Source organism: Rissa tridactyla, chromosome 4 (assembly GCF_028500815.1).
Source record: "Rissa tridactyla isolate bRisTri1 chromosome 4, bRisTri1.patW.cur.20221130, whole genome shotgun sequence".
NCBI lineage: Eukaryota > Metazoa > Chordata > Aves > Charadriiformes > Laridae > Rissa > Rissa tridactyla.
This window is the reverse complement of record NC_071469.1, coordinates 73,078,873-73,098,717: the sequence shown is the minus strand read 5'-3', so window position 1 is coordinate 73,098,717 and position 19,845 is coordinate 73,078,873. Positions and strand designations below refer to the sequence as shown.

Here is a 19,845-nt window from a genome sequence, read left to right as displayed (position 1 = left end):
TCTCAGTCCCTCCAAAGGAACAGATTATTCCACAAGCTTGGGGAGCCAGGGTCCACAGGCATTTCCTCTTTAGTTTTCTACATCCGTGCTGATTGAGAATAGCACAAAGTGTTAAGCTAAATCTAAGCAGCAAGCAAAAGGTGAGAAAACAGCTCTGCCCAGAGAGATCTGGCCTGGTGCAGAAATAGAAGATGCCTCAGAGCTATCCCCTAACCTTGCTTCTCCAACAAAGTCATGCAAAGAATCACAGAATGGTTTAGGTCGGAAAGGATCTTAAAGATCATCTAGTTCCAACCCCCTGCCCTGGGCAGGGACACATGGAGCCCCTCTGCTGTGAGGACAGGCTGAGAGAGCTGGGGGGGTTCAGCCTGGAGAAGAGAAGGCTCCGGGGAGACCTTCCAGCCCCTGCCAGGCCCTAAAGGGGCTCCAGGAAAGCTGGGGAGGGACTCTGGGTCAGGGAGGGGAGCCATGGGATGAGGGGGAAGGGGTTTACACTGAAAGAGGGGAGATTTAGCTGAGATCTGAGGCAGAAATTGTTTGCTGTGAGGGTGGTGAGCCCCTGGCCCAGGTTGCCCAGAGAAGCTGTGGCTGCCCCATCCCTGGAGGGGTTCAAGGCCAGGCTGGACGGGGCTTGGAGCAACGTGGTGTGGTGGGAGGTGTCCCTGCCCAGGGCAGGGGGTGGCACTGGATGATCTTTAAGGTCCCTTCCAACCCAAACCATTGTGTGATTCTGTGATCCTCTTTCAGGCAGACGTCTCAAAGTCATCTGCGGCACACCAATCTCCTGCTGAGCTAAGGACACCTAGAGCTCAGTGCGTCTGTGCCAGGCTGGCTCCCTGCCGCCTGCACAGCATCCCCTCTCCCCTCGGCCCACAGCTGGATGGCAGGCAGGCAACCAACCCAGCCTGCATCCGTAGGGACGGTACGGCTGCGAGGCACGAAAACAGAGCGTGTGAAAAAGCATCATCTTTCCTCCAGTCCAGGGTGAGGCAGGGAAGCGGCTGCCAGGTGGGAAAGAGAAAAGCTCCCTGGATCTATTTGATCCTCTAGTATTTTCCGTAATAATTAACCCCCTACCACTGAGCAGGGAGATGGCAAAACATCTTAACACCCCTCCCGGCCCTTTTCCCACTGTTCCACGTGCACCTTCCCTTGAGAACACTCAGGTTTCCTCAGGGAGAGAAAGCCCAGCCCATCGGTCCCTGCTGCAGCGGCTAACAGGGACACCAAGATGTGACTAGCTGCAGACTGCCTGCCCACAGCAGACCTCACCGGGCTGTAACCAGCGCACAAGAAAAACGATGGCATTAGAGATAACGTTCTGCTGCCTCACAACTGCGTCCAACATGATATACATTAAAGTGACTCCAGTTTTCAAAGGGTGGCGGGTCCTCACTCCGACCAGGCTCAACTTGGGGTCCTCCAGATAACAGGTCACTTTTAAACAAACTTTTGTGTTTCTAATTAGTGGACCAAACCCGTAATTATGCAGCAATGGACAGATTGCAGAGAACAACACCTTGAGAGGCCGCCCCACCACAGGCAGTGAGACACCCTCATCCCTGCAGCCAATAGAAAGACAATAAAAATCCAAAACAATAAGAGCCTCCAGCCTATGAGAGCATAATCTTCACCATGGGAAAGGAAATCATAGAATCATAGGGTTGGAAGGGACCTCTGGAGATCATCCCGTCCAACCCCCTGCCAGAGCAGGGTCACCCACAGCAGGTGGCACAGGAATGCGTCCAGGCGGGGTTGGAATGTCTCCAGAGACGGAGACTCCACCACCTCTCTGGGCAGCCTGTGCCAGGGCTCTGCCATCCTCACAGGAAAGAAGTTCCTCCTCATGATGAGATGGAAATTCCTATGCTCACGTTTGTGCCTGTTACCTCTTGTCCTGTTCTAGATCCAATGCAACCTCACTGAAACCAGGACAGTTCCTCAAAACCCACACCAGATGCCCTCTTCTGAATCCATCCACGCACATTCACCTTCCGCTGAAGGCACCAACCACCCGGGACCTCCAGTCTCACCTTGTTCTCCTCAGGGGTGAAAAGGACGCGGAAAGTTGAAGTCATGGCAGGTGCTACCTTACGGCACGCATTGCTGGGGCTGATCAGCTTGAAATAAGGTGAGCTCTCCAAGATGACCTTCACCAGCCGAGGAACCTGCAGGAAGGATATGGAACTATATTTTTGCCACTCCTGGAAACATGAGGAGAAGAGACCCGGTCATGTCCTGGTGATGTCCTTCCTTAACCACCTTCCCAAAGCACTTTTAGCTCTTGAGGCATGCGCGCATAATGTGCCAGGGTGGACTTGAATCCATTCTGCCCGGGCAAAACAGCTCTTGGCCAGAGGCAGTAGGACAATGTCCTGCTGCGGAGGAATCACCAAGCAGGCAAGACACCAGCAGTATGGAGATGTAACACCCAAATCAAGTCATGCCCATATTCAACAAGCCCAAAAGAACCTGGTTGCTTCCATGTGCGTGCATCTGTGCAGTCACACCTCCAGGGGAGGAATGTATTATTAACTGAAGGCAAAGCAGGATTTGTTGTACTGGGGAAAGGAAGAAATTCACTTCTAACGTACTGCGTTTGAGCGGGGCAGTCAAGCTGCAGTGCTATGGGGTCACAAAGGCAGGCCAGCAAGAGGAGGAGACCACAGGTGGTGTGGCCGTACTGGAAATAAAAACAAGCTGCAGGAGAGCAAAAGGAGGGACACAGGAAAATAAAGACGACCCCAGAAACAAGGAGATGGCTCAGAGAATTTAAAGGGGGCTGGAAAGAAGGAAGAAAGCAGCACGATACTCTACAAGGAAAGGCTGATGCAGAAGAGAAGAGCAGCCAGCTTACCAAAATAACAGGAAGCCAGACGACCCCCTCCAGGCTGTGCCTATCAATTATGGGCTTCAAAGGCATTTTCTGCCTTGAGATACATGACCAGCACTGACTCACAGTGTGGTTTCATTATTAAAAGCCAATCTCAGCTCTCCGGAGGCTCTTGCTGCCTGGTGATTGTAGCCAGGCAGCTGCCAGTGCGGGCAAGCCAGATTTCTGGGTATTTCTGCCCACACCCAGGGGTCCCTGCAGGCACCCAGCTGCGAGTTTCTGCCCCCTGGGATGCCACAAGCACAGAGATGGCAAATGGGCATCTTCTAGCAGGCGGCTATCAACCCCCGAGCACCAAATCTCGTCTCACAAAGTCTATTTTGAGTGACGGGCAGCTTGGCTGATAAACAACAAACCCACAGGAGGCTTGGGAAAAACAGAGCTTCATTCTGCACCACCCACCCGAGCCCAATAACCCCACGGCCAAGGCAGCCCTGAACTCTCCCCAAACACCCTTCGCTCCCAGCGGTGCCCTGGGGCAGCGAGTTCCAGGAGCCGGTTTCACACCACAGACAAACATTTCGGTCACCGAGTCCCCTGGGAGGTGAGCACCGGCGGCTAAGACCTTCAGCAAAAGCCACCCAGAACACCCGAGGGTGGCGAGGAGCAGCCTGGAGACAGAAAAGCCATTTCACAACACACAGGTAAGAGCAGTAAGCGCATAGCGAAGCACTGCCGCGTCGGAACGATTACGGAACTTCTATTTGGAATACACTTCACCCTTAGCTGGATTTTTATGGAGCAGACAACCCCAGGCTACTGTGCAGTAAAAGTCAGTCGGAATCTGGGAAGTCGGTGAGAAAACTTTGAGACAGAGCACAATGTCACTTTTCTCCAGGACATTACCTAAAAGCAAGCAAAAATTAGAATATAATGACCTCTCTTGGGATTACCATCTCTACCTTTGTGTACTTTAATACGCCAAGGATTTCTCCTTAGAGCTGATCTTATTTTTACACCAGTGCTGTCCAATGGTTGAGGCCTTACTGGCTTCAAAACTAATTCAATTTTGGAAAAAGTTAGCAGTTCACACATTGCCTCCCCTTTACAGGGCACACACATCCCAAGGTGCAGCTGTACAAGTTTATTATTTTTTTACTGGGGATGGCAGAAATGTTGATGCAGATGTTCTTTTCCACTTGAGGAAGCATGAATAGAGCAAATTAACTGTTTGCCTGTTGGCTGGTACTTGGCAAAGACAAACGTTTGGAAGCGCCACACGGATAACAGAGCAGCTGAAGCCAAAAGACATAGCGGGAACGAAGCAGAACCATAGGAGGAGAGAAACTGAGGCACATTTTAATCAGGACAGAAGGCTGTGCCACCATACAGAGAGACCTGGACAGGCTGGAGAGTTGGGTGGAGAGAAGCCTTATAAAATTCAACAAGGGCAAGTGTAGGGTGCTGCACCTGGGGAGGAAGAACCCCCTGCACCAGTACAGGTTGGGGGCTGACCTGATGGAGAGCAGCTCTGTGGAAAGAGACCTGGGAGTCCTGGTGGACAACAGGATGACCATGAGCCAGCAATGGGCCCCTGTGGCCAAGAAGGCCAGTGGCATCCTGGGGGGCATCAAGAAGAGCGTGGCCAGCAGGTGGAGGGAGGTCATCCTCCCCCTCTACTCTGCCCTGGGGAGGCCGCATCTGGAGTGCTGTGTCCAGTTCTGGGCTCCCCAGTTTAAGAAGGACAGGGAACTGCTGGAGAGGGGACAGCAAAGGGCTACCAAGATGCTGAGGGGACTGGAACACCTCTCTGATGAAGAAAGGCTAAGGGATTTGGGTCTCTTCAGTCTGGAAAAAAGACGACTGAGGGGGGATCTCATCAACACTTATAAACACTTAAAGGGTGGGTGTCAGGAGGATGGGGCCAGGCTCTTCTCAGTGGTGCCCAGTGACAGGACAAGGGGGAACGGGCACAAACTTGACCATAGGAAGTTCCATCTCAACATGAGGAGGAACTTCTTTCCTGTGAGGGTGGCAGAGCCCTGGCACAGGCTGCCCAGAGAGGTGGTGGAGTCTCTGTCTCTGGAGACATTCCAAACCCGCCTGGACGCGTTCCTGTGCCACCTGCTGTGGGTGACCCTGCTGTGGCAGGGGGTTGGACGGGATGATCTCCAGAGGTCCCTTCCAACCCCACCACTCTGATTCTGTAATACCTACAGCAAAGAGAGCCCAGAACCAGTGTGGACCACAGGAACTCTATCCCCTGGGCCTGGGCATCCACACCGCATCTTTCCAAGACTCCCAAGGTAAAGGCCAGACCAGGAATGGCGCAGCGCTCTCCAGGAGTAACTGAGGGACCACACCTGCATCCTTCCTTGCCAAAGGGTCTTCCATTTTCAACCATGTCCCTGTCAAAACCTGTTATCTCAGAATACACTTGGACTTCTCCTGCGGTTCCCTCCACCTGCAATATGTCCTAAAAGCTTTTTTTGCCCGCTTGTTTGTTTCCCCCAGGGGGTAAATTTGGAGAAGGGGTTAATTCACCTGCTCTCATGTACACTTCCATCTTCCCATCCTGCCCTCCTCTCACGTATACATCTTATTCTTTGCTATCTTTAATTACACCTTTCTTTTTCTGACCTTTCTCTGCTTCCAGCACACTTACTGTTACGTGTCAAGAGAAACCCTTGCGTGTACAATGTTCTCTCCCAGGGCACTTTCTAACTCAGCTCTTTTCCTCTCTCCTGTCTTTTCCCACCAGCTTGCTCTTGGCACATGCCTCATTCCAGCAAATGTTTCCCCTGCCGAAATTCAAAAGGTCTCAATTTTCCTCTTTACAGCGGAACAAAATTGCTGACATTTTTCAACTTTTCCCTTCTCAACTTTCCTGGGAAATCTCAAAACGACCACAGGTTTTTTTTCCTCAAGTAAAGGTAGAGACCTTCAAGAGCACGTTACTCCGGGCATGCCGTGGTTCTCCATAGGGAAAGCAGAAAGCCACGTTGTCTTAGGAAAACCTAAGCAGAACTGAATTAAGCTTAGCAGGAGCCTGAAGTGGCACCTAAAGGCCTCCCACTGCTTCTGCTAAATCAGTCCGTTTCCACTGCTGTTTCAAAACACCTTTCCTGGAGGGCTAATGCTACTAATTAGAACTTATTCCAGCATAAAGAGGAGAAGACTCAACCCCTGTGCTCTAGCAGGGAGCCACACAGAGGCAGCTAAACAGGCTGTGAGGGGCAGAGACGCCCTGCCCGACACCAAGGTTAACCAAGAAGCCACGAGGACGTGGTGTACACTCAAGGTAAAGCACGAGAGCAGTTAAGAACCGTACGGCCCTCAACGTTCCCATCAACCCAGGGCTTTCAAGGGGAAGGATGCTGACTAGAAAAGCTCCTTTAGGTTAGACACCACCAACCCATGGCCAGAATCAGGGGGAGAATCCCCAGCGCGGGAAGATTTCTACCACCTTGTAAAACCAAGGTGGTGAGATATTTTATTCTGTTCATGCTGTGCTGCAGCAGGCAACTTGCTATGCTGTAACACCACCTGAGTTACCCTGTTCTCCTCTTCCAGCATAGCGTTAAACCTCCATGTCCTGGCACTTACCGTGTCGTTGTTCCTCAGAATCAGTGGCACTTCGTAGACCTCGCAGGGGACGTAGTTCTGAAATACCACCTCGGATGGGAAAGGCTGAAACAAGCTCTGTTCCAGGTCAACTGCTGAGAACTGGAGAGGCAAAACAGAGTAGTGAGGGGTTCCACTGCTGCAAGAAAGATTCATGAATGAGAACCCTACACTGATCTCCAGCGAAGTACAGTCTCTTGGTGAGTACGTCTGCCCACCTCGCACTAGGGAACCAGTAGCTCACCCATCTGTGTTCCGAGCTGACCAAAAGTTTCTGGCCCACGTTGAGCAGGGTCAAGCTAAGAAGGCTCTTTTGGTAGGTGTTTCTCCAGGTTTCCTTCTCCAAAACGCAAGGCAGCGCTTACCTCCAGCAGAGCCCTCTGCTAAGGCGGTCCCGCAGCTCCAGAGCGCTTACTTGAAAGAGCCACGAGCACTCCTGGAGCAAGTGAAACCTGAGAATTTACATGAGACTCCATGGGGAAACAATTTTGGGGTGATCTTTACTCTGAGACGGAGAGACTGAGTCCCACATATCCCCAGATATCTTTTTTTGATATAGAGCCCAGAAACCAGTAAGAGAACAGTACCGGAGGAGATAAGGCCAAAAAGAAAGTAACACAGTTGTTAGGAAAAAGACAAGCGAGGTAAAGGCTGGGTGGTGATAAGCTTCAGCTCTCTTCTCAGCAGTACTGGGCAACTTGAGTAGGACTGGACTTGGTATCTCCTCCTCCCATAAGCTTTAAATGGATGCGTTATTGTATTCTATTACTGCTGTTTTATTTAATACCGCTGCAGAAGCATGTCTGAGAATGCACGCAAACAGCAAATGCTTCCAGAGCACAGGCATTACTTTGATAAAATTCACACAGAATCACAGACTGGCAGGGGTTGGAAGGGACCTCTGGAGATCATCCAGTCCAACCCCCTGCCACAGCAGGGTCACCCACAGCAGGTGGCACAGGAACGCGTCCAGGCGGGGCTGGAATGTCTCCAGAGACAGAGACTCCACCACCTCTCTGGGCAGCCTGTGCCAGGGCTCTGCCACCCTCACAGGAAAGAAGTTCCTCCTCGTGTTTAGGTGGAACTTCCCATGTTCAAGTTTGGGCCTGTTACCCCTTGTCCTGTCCCCGGGCACCACTGAAAAGAGCCTGGCCCCATCCTCCTGACACCCACCCTTTAAGTGTTTATAAGTGTTTATAAGATCCCCCCTCAGTCGTCTTTTTTCCAGACTGAACAGCCCCAAATCCCTCAGCCTTTCTTCATCAGAGAGGTGTTCCAGTCCCCTCATCATCTTGGTAGCCCTTTGCTGTCCCCTCTCCCTGCTTTATCTCCTCCCTCTTCCAGCTGCACCGTTCCCACTGGAAAAACACAGGCAGGCCTCCTGCCTCTCCTGAGGAGTCACGCTCACGCTGAAGCGTGCGGCTCCAGCAAAAGGCTGGTTATTTGTGCACTCCCCTGCTGCGTTCCTGACCCCCTGTGCTGTCCAGGGCAATCCTTAACCAGTTTGTTACAGCAATTTTCTGCTCAACGGCCTACTTCAGTAATCTACCTGTTTGGACTGTGTGTTATACTGAGCAGTCCTGCAGGAAAGCAGCTTTAAACATACCTCTAAGGAAACAGTGGTCCAGATAAAGTGCATCCACTCCCCCCTGCCCAGGGTGACTCCCCTGTATATCACAGAATCACAGAATGGTGGGGCTGGAAGGGACCTCTGGGGATCATCCAGTCCAACCCCCTGCCAGAGCAGGGTCACCCATGGCAGGTTGCACATATCTGCCAAAATCTAACACTTTGCAAGGGTCCTACGCGTTCTTCTAATGCAAAGCATTAATGCAACTGGGTCTGTTAAATCTTGAGTAATTACCACAGGGTCTACAGCCTTCAAAGGCTGATGCTGCCACCACTGAGGGAGTCACAACCCCAAGCGTTTGACAGTGCCTACGCCAAAGCAGGAGGCGGCTAATTCAGCAGGAGGATGGCAAACGGCAAGCTCATGCCCTTGTGTCCTGCCCCACCATTGTGCTTTAGGGATGATAGCTAAACTCCAGCAAAATGCCCCAACTTCAGCAGAGCTTATTTATATCGGCTTAGCACAGAGCAGGAGTTCAACGTCTCGCTGGGGAAAAATGTTTTACCTTTTCCCCAACAGAAGGAACTCCACCACCACCCAGCAGCAGTTTGAAAGGACGACAGGACCTCTTCACCAAGGTATTTAGATAAGCTGAAGGCAAGCCCGTCGCAAGCCCGCGCTCTCTTCAAATGTCACATCAAACAGCAAGGAAAAGGGCAGGAAAAGGCTACCTTTTGATGGGAGGTTTCACTCATGTCTAGAAGCTGGATAATCCGGGGCCGCCTCATCTCCCGAGTGCTGGCCAGCCTCTGCTTGGTGGTGAGAGACATCTCCTTCAGGAAGGCAGAGGGAGTCAACTGAAACGCAAAACAGCAAGAGCTACAGAAATGCCTTTGTTCAGAAAGGCTTTTCTTGTTCAAGTGCCACTGATGAATAATTTGTGATCGCAGCCCCTAGGATACTCCTGGAAGTCCTGTAAGTTACCTGCTGAAATATTTAACATCAATAAATTAATGATATAGAGCGGAATACACATGCTCTAACCAAGTGGCTCTGTCCCATTAGCTTCTCCGTCATGATTTGATGTGACACGTTTGGGGATTTCTGCTCTTCGGGCATTTATTTCCTCTTCGGTTTTGCTGGAGTGAGCCTGTGACCTTTGAAGAGAGCGGGGAGGAGTTATCAGAAATCCCTTAACTCCGTCCTCGCACAACGCTCACAACCAACATGCGTGTGGAGATGTCACTGCTGGGTGAACCAGAGGAAAGCAGACAAGCATCACCGTGCCAAGAGGGAGGCGGAGAGGAAGGGGTCCAAGTTTGAGTTATCTCTTTTTAATTAGCATTTGTTTTCTCTCTGTTCTGGCCTCACAGACCCCTCCACAGAAGCATACAGAGATATCTCCTTGACAGAGCCTCAGCCCGAGGTCATCTCCAGTCAAGTGAGCTCCCATCAGCAACAGGGCTGGGCAGGAGGAATTGCCCTGACTCCACTGCTGTCTGCAGGGCTGGATCTGCGCTCCACACAGGAGATGAGATAAAACAACTCTTTTGGAACCCATTCTGCCTGGGACCACCATGTCTCACAAGTCTTCAGGCAGAGTTTGAGCGGCCCACCACATGCCCGGCTGCCTAGAGGGCAGGTATGCCTACGGGACAGAAGATATTACTGCCCAGTACATTCATTTCATGTGGCTCCAGTGGCACATCCAGGCAAGGCTCTGGACTTGCCCTGAACCAGCACACGGTCCATCCCTCACTGCCCCATGACAGTCACCCCCAACAGAAGCACGGCAGCAAAGAGGTGGGGAGGTGGCATCCAACTTCACAGCGCTGCCAGACAACAGGAAGGGAAGGCAGCGGAGGGACACAAGGGGAATTTCCAGCCTTCACACAGCTCCTGCCTGGCCACAGCAGGTACTTACAGTTACAGGCTCCTCTGCCTCTCCGATTAGCTTTGGATTACGAGGTGCCACCACTTTGCTCTGGAACCCCTCGGCCATTTTGGAGGACCCCATGGACCGATGGAGCGTGCCAGTGGCCACGTCTCAGCTCACCTGGAAGGAGAAACAATGGAACTTTGAAAATCCAGAATCCCATCCACGGCAGAGCCAAAGGACACACCTCCAGGCTGCGGCATCCTTCCTAACTGGAACACATAAGGCCTCCCCAGCCTCTTCTGTGATTAGACCATATTTAAGCAGCAGAGTGAAGATTCATAGAAGTAAAACCCCAGAACAAACATTTCCTAAGCCAAAACCGCATTTTGCTGTGGGTGCAGTCCCACAAGCCACAAACACACCAGGGCCTGCTAGCATTCCTCACCTTCCCCCCCTTCCGTTACTTTTGGAACCCCATTTCCTGGAATTATTAACCAAACCTCTACTACTACCCAAACTGCCCTTTATTACTCTTTAAAACAATTTTTGGTGGGAACAGAAAGTGGGTAAATGTCACTTAGCTGCTTCATTTTTGCAAGAGCAGCTGACACGATGTGACTTTGCACCTGACCCTACGAAGTGCTCGGAGCATTATCAACAACCCAGGGATCACTGCCACCCAGAGCATTAATAAAAATCAGGCTCCTTCCCTGCTTTGCAAACCAAATGTCCACCCTTTGCGCAAGGAGCCTGGTGATGTTTCTAACTAATGGAGCCTAGAGTTCAATACTCTGATTAAGAACTATAGTTTCTCAAGGCTAATTTGGTTGGTTTAAGTTACAAAAATTATCCGGCAAATATGACTCCTTCCAGGCATGAAATTACCACAGCACCCAAGAGCATTTCTCCACAGAGAATGAGGGCCCTAATTTTCATTTATTAACACCCAAACTGAAGGCTCCCTACAGGCATTAGAGGCTGTAACAGCAGAAATAAAAGCACGAAACTGTTAAAGGAACATGAGCAATTAGCCCAAATATAAATGCAACATATGTGAAAGCAGGGCCACTTAAGACTTTTTCCTAATGGCAGTTCTTCTCCCGCATCCTTATCCTACAAGCAGCATGGGTTCACAGGTCCACGGGCCGTTCTTCTTCCTGTCACCAGCTCGAGGACCACCTCTCCAAAGCGGGTGTGCAAGAAAGGGCGAGAAGAGAAGACAACCCCAGAAACCGGGTCTCAAACGCCGACAAGAATCAAAGATAAGCACGCACAGTACTCGCTAAGCCCTACTTTAGACTAGAAATAATTCTCCCCTCCCTTTCTGGCTCACGGGACCAAGGAGCAGATGGATTTGCCCACTTATTTTTTGGGACTTGAAAGACCGGTGCACTCTCAAACCCAGCTCTACCCCAAAATTATATTTTTTTTTTCATCCTGACATGAAGTAAAATCACAGATCATATTCCCTGCTGCTTCCTTCCTTCCTTCCATCCATCAACTTTTTTGTGTGGGCTTGCTGTATACAGCAAGACATCATCTATACAAAGTTGACCATTCCCTTCCCCTTAAGTTTTACCCACGTCCTCCAAGCGACATGGGTGAACTTCATTCTTTTACTCCCCAAACAGCTTCAGTGTTGTACACGTTCACGGTACAGCGTTAAGAAACGACAAAGCTGCCATTTGATTTTGTTCTTGCAAGAAACACAAGAGCACAACCCTGTCCTATGGGCATGAGGAGGTGCTGCAGCAAGAGCCAGGGTTTAAAGCTGGAAATAACTATTTTTCAAGAGAAATCTCATGGGGACGGTACAACATTAATCTGGATTTCAGTGTTTTATAATTGGGTCTTGAGAATAACTGGATTATTTGTTCCAATTTTCTACCTGTAATTTCACTTCACTTGAAATTAATCCTGTTCATCGTGCCCGCAATGCTTATTTCCAGAGGGCTTCCAACCTCCACAGCCCCATCCCAGCCTTACAGCTCCCCCCACCCTCCAGCGAGGCACGTTCCCAGCCCCACTTCCCCAGAGCCTGCAGGGACCAGCTCCCAGCCTGGGAGGAAAGGAGCAGAACTCTGAAAATCAAGCACATCTCCCTGGAAAGGCGGGACAAAACAGTGACCACAACGCAACACACTTCCAGCCCACCACCCCCGCCTGGTGGGGGGAGATCTCCACCTCCCCCAGCCCAGCAAGGTAAGGAAGGATGGCAGCTCCCCCCTCTGCCCCACACTCAGGGCAGGAAACTAAGCAGGGTGCCATGCTAAAGATCACACCAAGGACACAAACTTCAGTCTCCTTCCCCCAGGCTCCCTTCACTCCAGTATCTACGGCTAAGCTAAAAGTCTCTACCATCACCGCAAGTCACACAGCAATTTTAGAACCCATTAAAACCCCTTCTACCTCCCCAGATTTGCTCTTAGACCAGCTACGTAGTTAAATCCTGCTGAGTATCACGTAACTGCCGCATCCCTCCTGACAACTGCCTCCTTGCTGCCTGGTGGCCAGACGCTACCTTAGGACAGGTAATGCATGCTTCCCAGGCAGGATTCCCTTTGTGTAGTAGCTCCCAGGCTTGCTTCCCGAATCACCTTGGGCTCTCTGGTGGCTGTGGACAGCCCGGAGGGACAGGAGCCGGCCAGGGAACCGTTGGCGTGCAGGTGCTCGCACCAGCACAGCAATAACTGTCACTGGGCTGGTGGCTTCTGAGAGCCCAGTGGAAGCAGGAAGGCCACTAACAGGACTGAGAAATTGGGCTGCCCAGCATCTCCTTGCCAGGAAGGGCAGGAGGGTTGCACCAGGACCTCAGGGAAGGAGAATTCAGAGTCTGGCATTAGTTAAGTCTACTCATTTCTTTCCTGCTGAGCTCCTCCTGCTCTAACGCAGGGAAACACTGCACAGGCTCAGGGTGCTGCGGGGAGAAGCTTCCCAAAACAGCAGCATCTCATCCTGCAAGTACCATGATAGCAAAGGTCCACTAACCCAGTAAAGAGTGGGGGTTTACCACCTTAACCAATTCCACCCCAAGGGAACAGATGCCTCTTCAAGCATTTGTGGCTTTGGGATTTCTTCAGCTCCAGGCTGGAGACTTTTTTTCTGCCTCCTTGATATCATAATTGGTCAACTTGAGCTCTACTCTGGTGGTTCACAATGCCACCAAAATGCCTCGATAAAGTTATAGCCTTGCAAATCACTGCAGCCCATCTATTTCTTAAATATCTCGCTCCGCAGCGAGTGACTGTGGCAGTATTAGAAAGCACGCCTTAGAGCGGCATTTGTTAATGTTCCACGAGCTTCAGATAAATTAGTTTAGACCCCGCAGACAAGCTAATCATTTCTTTGTTTGTGGAGCAAAGACGTTTCCGCACTGACTTACAAAGCAAGAATTTAATTTCTATTTTGCTCGCCCAGGGTGGACCCCAATCACAGTGACGCAAAAGCGAGCAGGGAAATCACCGCATTGCCGCAGCTCCAACAGCGCCTTTGGGGGTGTCCTCCGTCGTCGCACCCGGTGAATACCCATCTGGTGACCTTCTTCCAATTAACCGCACACACACAGACACACACACCAGCCAAGGACACCCAACTTACAAGAGCATCTCAGCACCCAGGGAGCTTCATGCATTTTCGGCACAGCATGTGCTACAAACCACAGCTTCCCACGAGGCCACAGGCAGATGCAATCATCACATCTGCTCGGCAGCGAACAAGGAACCCTCAGTTTGAGAACCAACATTCATTATTTGGGGGTTTACAATCCAGGGAAGATTACAGCCCTGAAAACAAGGTGGCTCTCCAGCCAACTTGTGGAAACTCGCTCCAAAACATCTCCCACGTGATGTCCAGCCACAAATCTGAGTGGAAACCGAAAGCTCAGGCAAAGAAACCTCAGACGTGACACCCGTGTGCACTCAAGGCACTAAGACAGAAGTGCCATCAGGAAAGGAAGCTGGATGGTGGGTGATGCTTCCCATCTCAGAAGGCAGAACGTGGAGACAGACGTCAAGGTGAAACCCACTAAGTCTCTCATGCTTGGTGGGAGATGCACTCGCAGGGCAGCCACTTGTGCTCCTTCCCAACAGCTCCGGCACCTTTGAAAAGATGTCAGAGCCTGCTTTCGTGCTCAGAGGCCTTGCCAGAGAAGCTTCAGGTGCTTAGCAAGGGAAACTGTTGGCTGCAAAGTATCTACATGGACCTGTTGGAGCGGGGCCAGAGGAGGCCCCGGAGATGCTGGGAGGGCTGGAGCCCCTCTGCTGGGAGGACAGGCTGAGAGAGCTGGGGGGGTTCAGCCTGGAGAAGAGAAGGCTCCGGGGAGACCTTCCAGCCCCTGCCAGGCCCTAAAGGGGCTCCAGGAAAGCTGGGGAGGGACTCTGGAGCAGGGAGGGGAGCCATGGGACAAGGGGGAAGGGGTTTAAACTGAAAGAGGGGAGATTTAGATGAGATATTGGGAAGAAATTGTTTGCTGGGAGGGTGGTGAGCCCCTGGCCCAGGTTGCCCAGGGAAGCTGTGGCTGCCCCATCCCTGGAGGGGTTCAAGGCCAGGCTGGACGGGGCTTGGAGCAACCTGGGCTGGTGGGAGGTGTCCCTGCCCAGGGCAGGGGGGTGGAACTAGATGATCTTTAAGGTCCCTTCCAACTCTAACCATTCTGCGATTTATGGAGCTGCACGGTAGAAGCGATATGAAACCCGTACAAGGCTTGCAACACCTCAGCACCCAACGCCAAACCTGATGCTGGTATCTCAGCCTGGTCTCAACCTCCACAGCCCTGCTCCCGCACCCAGCTGCGTTCCCTGCTACTGAACTCACCACCTCTTGTTCCAGCCCAAACCTTTTTGCCCTCTCAGGTGGGTGGAGGGGGGCAAAGCCATTCCTTATTCTTGCTTGTCAGCCCAGACAAGGTGACTTCCACATCTCCTACCACTGCTGCATGGAGACCGCAAATGAGGAAAAGCCTGATCCGCAGGACAGAAGCTAGGATGCTTGACAGATAAGGAGAAGGTTTGGCTGAGGGGCTCTGCTCCTTGGATTACAAAGGCTTTTAGCTAATGACTATTTAATATGCAACACACAAGCAATCTCTGGAGGGGAAAAAAAAAGACCAGGATCGTCTTCGAAGTGAAGGAAATATTTGTTTCACAATGCGGGCTCACAGCTACTATAGAGACTCCTCGCTTCAGGCTAGGCAGAAAAGAAGGGTCTACACAGGATCACTGCTCCCAGGGTGGGTGTTTTTGGCCATGAGCTACATTAGGGGCAAATAAAAGCACCTTCACCTCCTGAGGGCAGCAATATTAACCTCTGCACACTACCTGGCTCATGACATGGGCACGGGCCATATGGCCAAAGGATCTGTAGGCACGAGGCAGGGCTTCACGCAAGCCGAGTTGTGCCAGGACCTGGAAAATTCAGGAGGCTCAACAGCACAAAAGCAGGGACAGAGGGGCCCTTTGGGGCCCCTGGGCTCAGCAAAAGCTACGCTGAGGAAGAAGTTGATGTGAGCGCTTGGATATGGCCCTAAAGCATCCAAATCCCTTTGTGCGTATGTCCAACAGCTTCCCCTCCGTAAAATAAAACTGAACAGCTCTCTGATGATACTGTGCTGAAAAAGACAGGAAATTAAAGGATAAACAGCACATTTCTTAACGGACATTAAGGAAAAAGGGAGTTTCATGTAAAGGCACAGTTTCGTGTCTCTAGAGATCCTGTGGCTGTCACTATGCCACCTGACAACGCTCTCAATTCCAGGGGACCTCACGGCACTCGTACTGAAGCAGCAGCACCAGTCTCTGAGCTAGTCCGATACCTATGGATCGCCCTCCAAACATAAAGGCTGGGGATATACGGGCACACTCTGCACTGTGATACCCTACACCCAGCTTTTCTTGCCAGAGCGCAGACTGGTGGCTGAATCTTGCCTTGGTATATGCAAAAAATCCTCTTCCTTCCTTCCGCAAAGATAAACCAGCCCTCTGGAGTAATTGGTTAATTTGCCTTTCCATTACACTTTGCTGGAAGAGTAAGACAAGGAGATCTGTCGAAAGGGAGAAGCAGGATGCTGTCGAACAGTTTTGTTCGGTTAAATCATCTTGCCCCATTCAGGCTTAAGTAGCAAGATCACGATTCTCGCCTAGAAATCACCTGCTTAGCTGTAATTACCATATAAACGGCATCTCAAGGAAGCCAGGAAAGGAGAAGCTGAATTTCCAGGACTCATCTCTCATCCCTCCAGCCTGCTGTTAAGTGGCCGAGTGCTTTCTGAATCAAGCCGCGCTACCCAGGAAGCCTCACCTGTCACCTTTATATTCCAGTCCCTCTGTATTTTATCCCTTTGGTACCGCCATCCGGCAATTTATTACAAAAGCTCTACCATAGCGGAGATAATTAAAAGGAGTCTAGGGTCCTACCTTCCCGTTATTTCTTTTAATAAATTTCAACTCTCAGCTGACGGTGAGGTGGACCAGGCTCTCTTCCAAGGGTCTGCTGGAGAATCCCCAGCTCCACACACTATAATTTACAACCCCAGCTTCTGCCTTCAGTTTTTACAGTCCTATTTTCCTTTTCCCAGCGTCTGATCTCTGCCCTCCTGGGCTTTGCAACTCCCACTGACTCTCCCTTTTTATTGACTTGTTTTCTGGCATCCGGATCACCTTTCATTTTGGGGCACCGTGCATCAGAGCTTCCATGCAGCTAGCGACTTCGGGGTGGAAGAGTAGAAGTCAAAGGACCGTTAATGGATGCCCAGGCCAGGAGCAGGCGGTCAGAGCTGACTCTGCAATGGCGAATCCAGAGCAGCAGGTTAGGAAAGCTCTACCGGTCTTCAGCAGCTGCTGTCAAGACCTTACTTGAAGTTCATGGAAATCATAGGAAGACTCCTACGGATATCAGATTGTTTCCATGCATATCTTACCCCAGAAATGCCAGGGCCCACCGCTTACCCTAGCAAAGGAGAGCCAAGATGAAATGAACCATTCCGTACTTCCCGGGGGCTTAAAACATACGAACCTCTGCCCTGCTGACATGCAGTGATTTGTTATTCTACCTTTTAACTGTGTGCCTGAGCACTGCCAGCAGCCCCCAAAACCATCCCTTCTCCTTTTCTGAACCACCTCTTAGCTTCTGTGGCATCAATTCGCAGTGCACAGGCTGCGCGACATTCGCGTCCCGACCCCGGGAGGTCAGGCATCAACCCAGCACTCCGAAACGCTCCTGTGAACCTCAATCCACACCAAGCTGGTTTAACCTCAATCTCCAAAACCTTCTCTGTGAAATAATGCACGCCCAGGTCCCACAAAGGAGGTTCAATCTCTGTGAGAACGCAAATGTTAATTGAATTCAAAGATGCCAAACTGGAGATGGGTAAGCAACCAGCAGCAGAGGCAGGAATAAAATCCCCCAACCCCAACCTCGGCTGGCTCCAGCCTCGTACCCCGTTATCCAGCGCACACACGTTCCTGGCTGCCAGAATAGTAAATATTCCATATTTACTGGATTACTACTTTAATACTACAGCCCTGGCTGTAACCCTGAGGCGTTAGAGAGCAGACTTCGTCTTCATCAAGTTATTTCCCATCCCATCCATTGCCCCATCAAGGGGCAAGGCCGCCCAACCTGTTATATGAGCAATCCGCACCCTCCCGGAGTACTCCAGCCTTTGCATTTTCCTCAAATTCATACCAGAATTGCTTCTCAGAAAATCACCAGGAAAAGATATAGTTAAGGTGAGATAGCTTTGTAGTCGCTTCTAGCTAGGCCACCTGTTGCATTTTTCATCACAAGCCTTCACGGAGAGAGAGCACGAATAAATAGTCTCATCCCTCGTTTACAGACTGGGCAACGCAGAGAAAAAAAATTAAGGCCAAACCATCCAAAAGCCCACACGCAAGACAAGGAGGGCAAGCCCAGCAGTGGTGTGGCAGGTGGCCTCCATCCCCACCACATTTAACCCCCAGCCTGGACACAGTCACATCGGCATCCCATGGGAAGAAAGGAAGACATTTAGGAAGTTTCCTCTTCTGCAGAGCAGAGGTTACTCCCTGTCCAGCTCCAGGGGGGAGAGAGGGGGCTCCAGCTCCCAGTTCCCGACATGGCAAGTGCTGCAGCCCTTGAGGTGCCTCTCACCCAGCACAGGAGCCCACGGGCAACCTCATCTGAAAAAAGCAGCTTCCCTGCAGGGGAACGGATCCCGCTAGAGGGGGAGCACAGCCACTGCCAGGAGGTGTTTGGCAGGACCAAGGGGGCCCAGCCCCAGACGCACCCCTGCTTCTCTCCTCCCTCTGGCACAAGGGACACCCCCACACTGCCATGTAGATGGCACACACATGCACCCCCCCGATGTTCATGGGGGCATGAGGTGAGGGGGTGTCACCCCCCACAAATACCCCTGACACCCACAGCAGGGGCACAGGGAAGGGGTTTCACGCCCCACACCCCCCCGACACCCATGGCGGGGGCACAGGGAAGGGGTTCCACCCCCCACACCCCCCCGACACCCATGGCGGGGGCAAGGGGTGCTACATGTCACCCCCTGACACCAGCATAGGGTGCAAGAGGGGGGTATGTGTCACCCCCCAAACACCAGCGTGGAGGGCAAGAGAAGGGTACATGTCACACACACACACACACACACCCACCCCCGACACCAGTGTGGGGGGCAAGGGAGGTATGTGTCTCTCCCCCTGACACCAGCGTGGGGGGAAGGTGGGGGGGGTGTCACCCCCCTCCAAGCCCCACCCCCGCAGCCCCAGGTCTCTGCTCAGCCCCACTCCCAAACCCCCCCTTCTCCTGAGGCTGAGCAGCCCGGGCACACCGAAAGCCACCCTCCATATTTCAGCCAGGGAGGCGACGCAGCCAGCACCACCCCAGCACAGGGGTAGTCACCAGCATCCCCCACCTTTCCCAGCCTGCAGGGGACACGGGAAGACACTCACATGCCGGATCCCTGCTGCCAGCCAGGCTGTGTCCCTTGTTCCCAAAGCAACAGGGCCTCCAGGCCAGCCCCAACACCACCATGGCAACCGCAGGGACACAGAGAGGGGAGGAGGCGGCTTCGGGACGCGATGGCAGACACAGGGACAGAGGGATGCTCGGCGCCCAGCCCGTCCCCACCGAGGAGCAGTGGCTACCGGCGGTCCCTGGCTGGCTGGCAGTGCCTTACCTCGAAGCCGTAACAGCAGCACAGGGAGAGCATATAATGACCACAGCGACCGTGCCGTGAAACCGCCTCCAACACCCCCTCCCAGCTTCAGCGCAGCCATGTTCCCCCATGCACGTTACCCTGAAACATATCAGTGGTTAGAGAAATTCCCAGCAGAAGCCAAAGTGGTTCTCCCAGGCCTAAGAAAGGGAGCTAGAACTGGTGACGGAAGAGCTACACGCCACCGGGAGATATCCCGTACGTCCACATATCCTAAAAATCAAGTCACACGCAGCCCACAGAGGTGCCAGCACTGCCCTCAAAAGGGACTATCTGCTCTCCTCGCCTGCTCGCTTTATGATCAAATATGGGTTTCATGGACTGACAATTCAGTGGATAAAGAACTGGCTTGACGGCTGCACCCAAAGAGTGGCTGTCAACAGGTCCATGTCTAAGTGGAGGCCAGGGACAAGTGAAGTCCCTCAAGGATCGGTACTGGGACGGGTCTTGTTTAACATCTTTGTCAGCAACATGGACAGTGGCATAGAGTGCACCCTCAGCAAGTTGCCAACGACATCAAGCTGTGTGGGACGGCTGACACACTGGAGGGAAGGGATGCCATCCAGAGGGACCTAGACAGGCTGGAGAGGCGGGCCCCTGCCAACCTCATGAGGTTCAACCAGGCCAAGTGCAAGGTCCTGCACCTGGGTCAGGGCAATCCCAAGCACTGATATAGGCTGGGCAGTGACTGGCTCAAGAGCAGCCCTGAAGAGGACTTGGGGGTGCTGGTGGACGAGAGG

General features: G+C 52.1%; 1 protein-coding gene across 22 annotated transcripts in view; it reads right to left on the bottom strand.

Moving 5' to 3' along the window:
• Nucleotides 1-19,845, bottom strand: part of HYDIN (HYDIN axonemal central pair apparatus protein) — a 208,956-nt gene that overhangs the window by 153,865 nt on the left and 35,246 nt on the right. For 21 of the 22 annotated variants that reach the window (XM_054199082.1, XM_054199093.1, XM_054199092.1 and 18 more), the window contains 4 exons: nt 9,952-10,083; nt 8,759-8,884; nt 6,440-6,559; nt 2,034-2,168 (listed from right to left, as the gene is read on the bottom strand). In XM_054199082.1, the coding sequence (XP_054055057.1) occupies nt 2,034-2,168; nt 6,440-6,559; nt 8,759-8,884; nt 9,952-10,044 (474 nt within the window). In that variant the 5' untranslated portion in view covers nt 10,045-10,083. Of the gene's footprint in view, nt 1-2,033; nt 2,169-3,613; nt 3,740-6,439; nt 6,560-8,758; nt 8,885-9,951; nt 10,084-19,845 lie in introns of those variants that run through there. The other variant, XM_054199099.1, reaches the window with a different exon arrangement.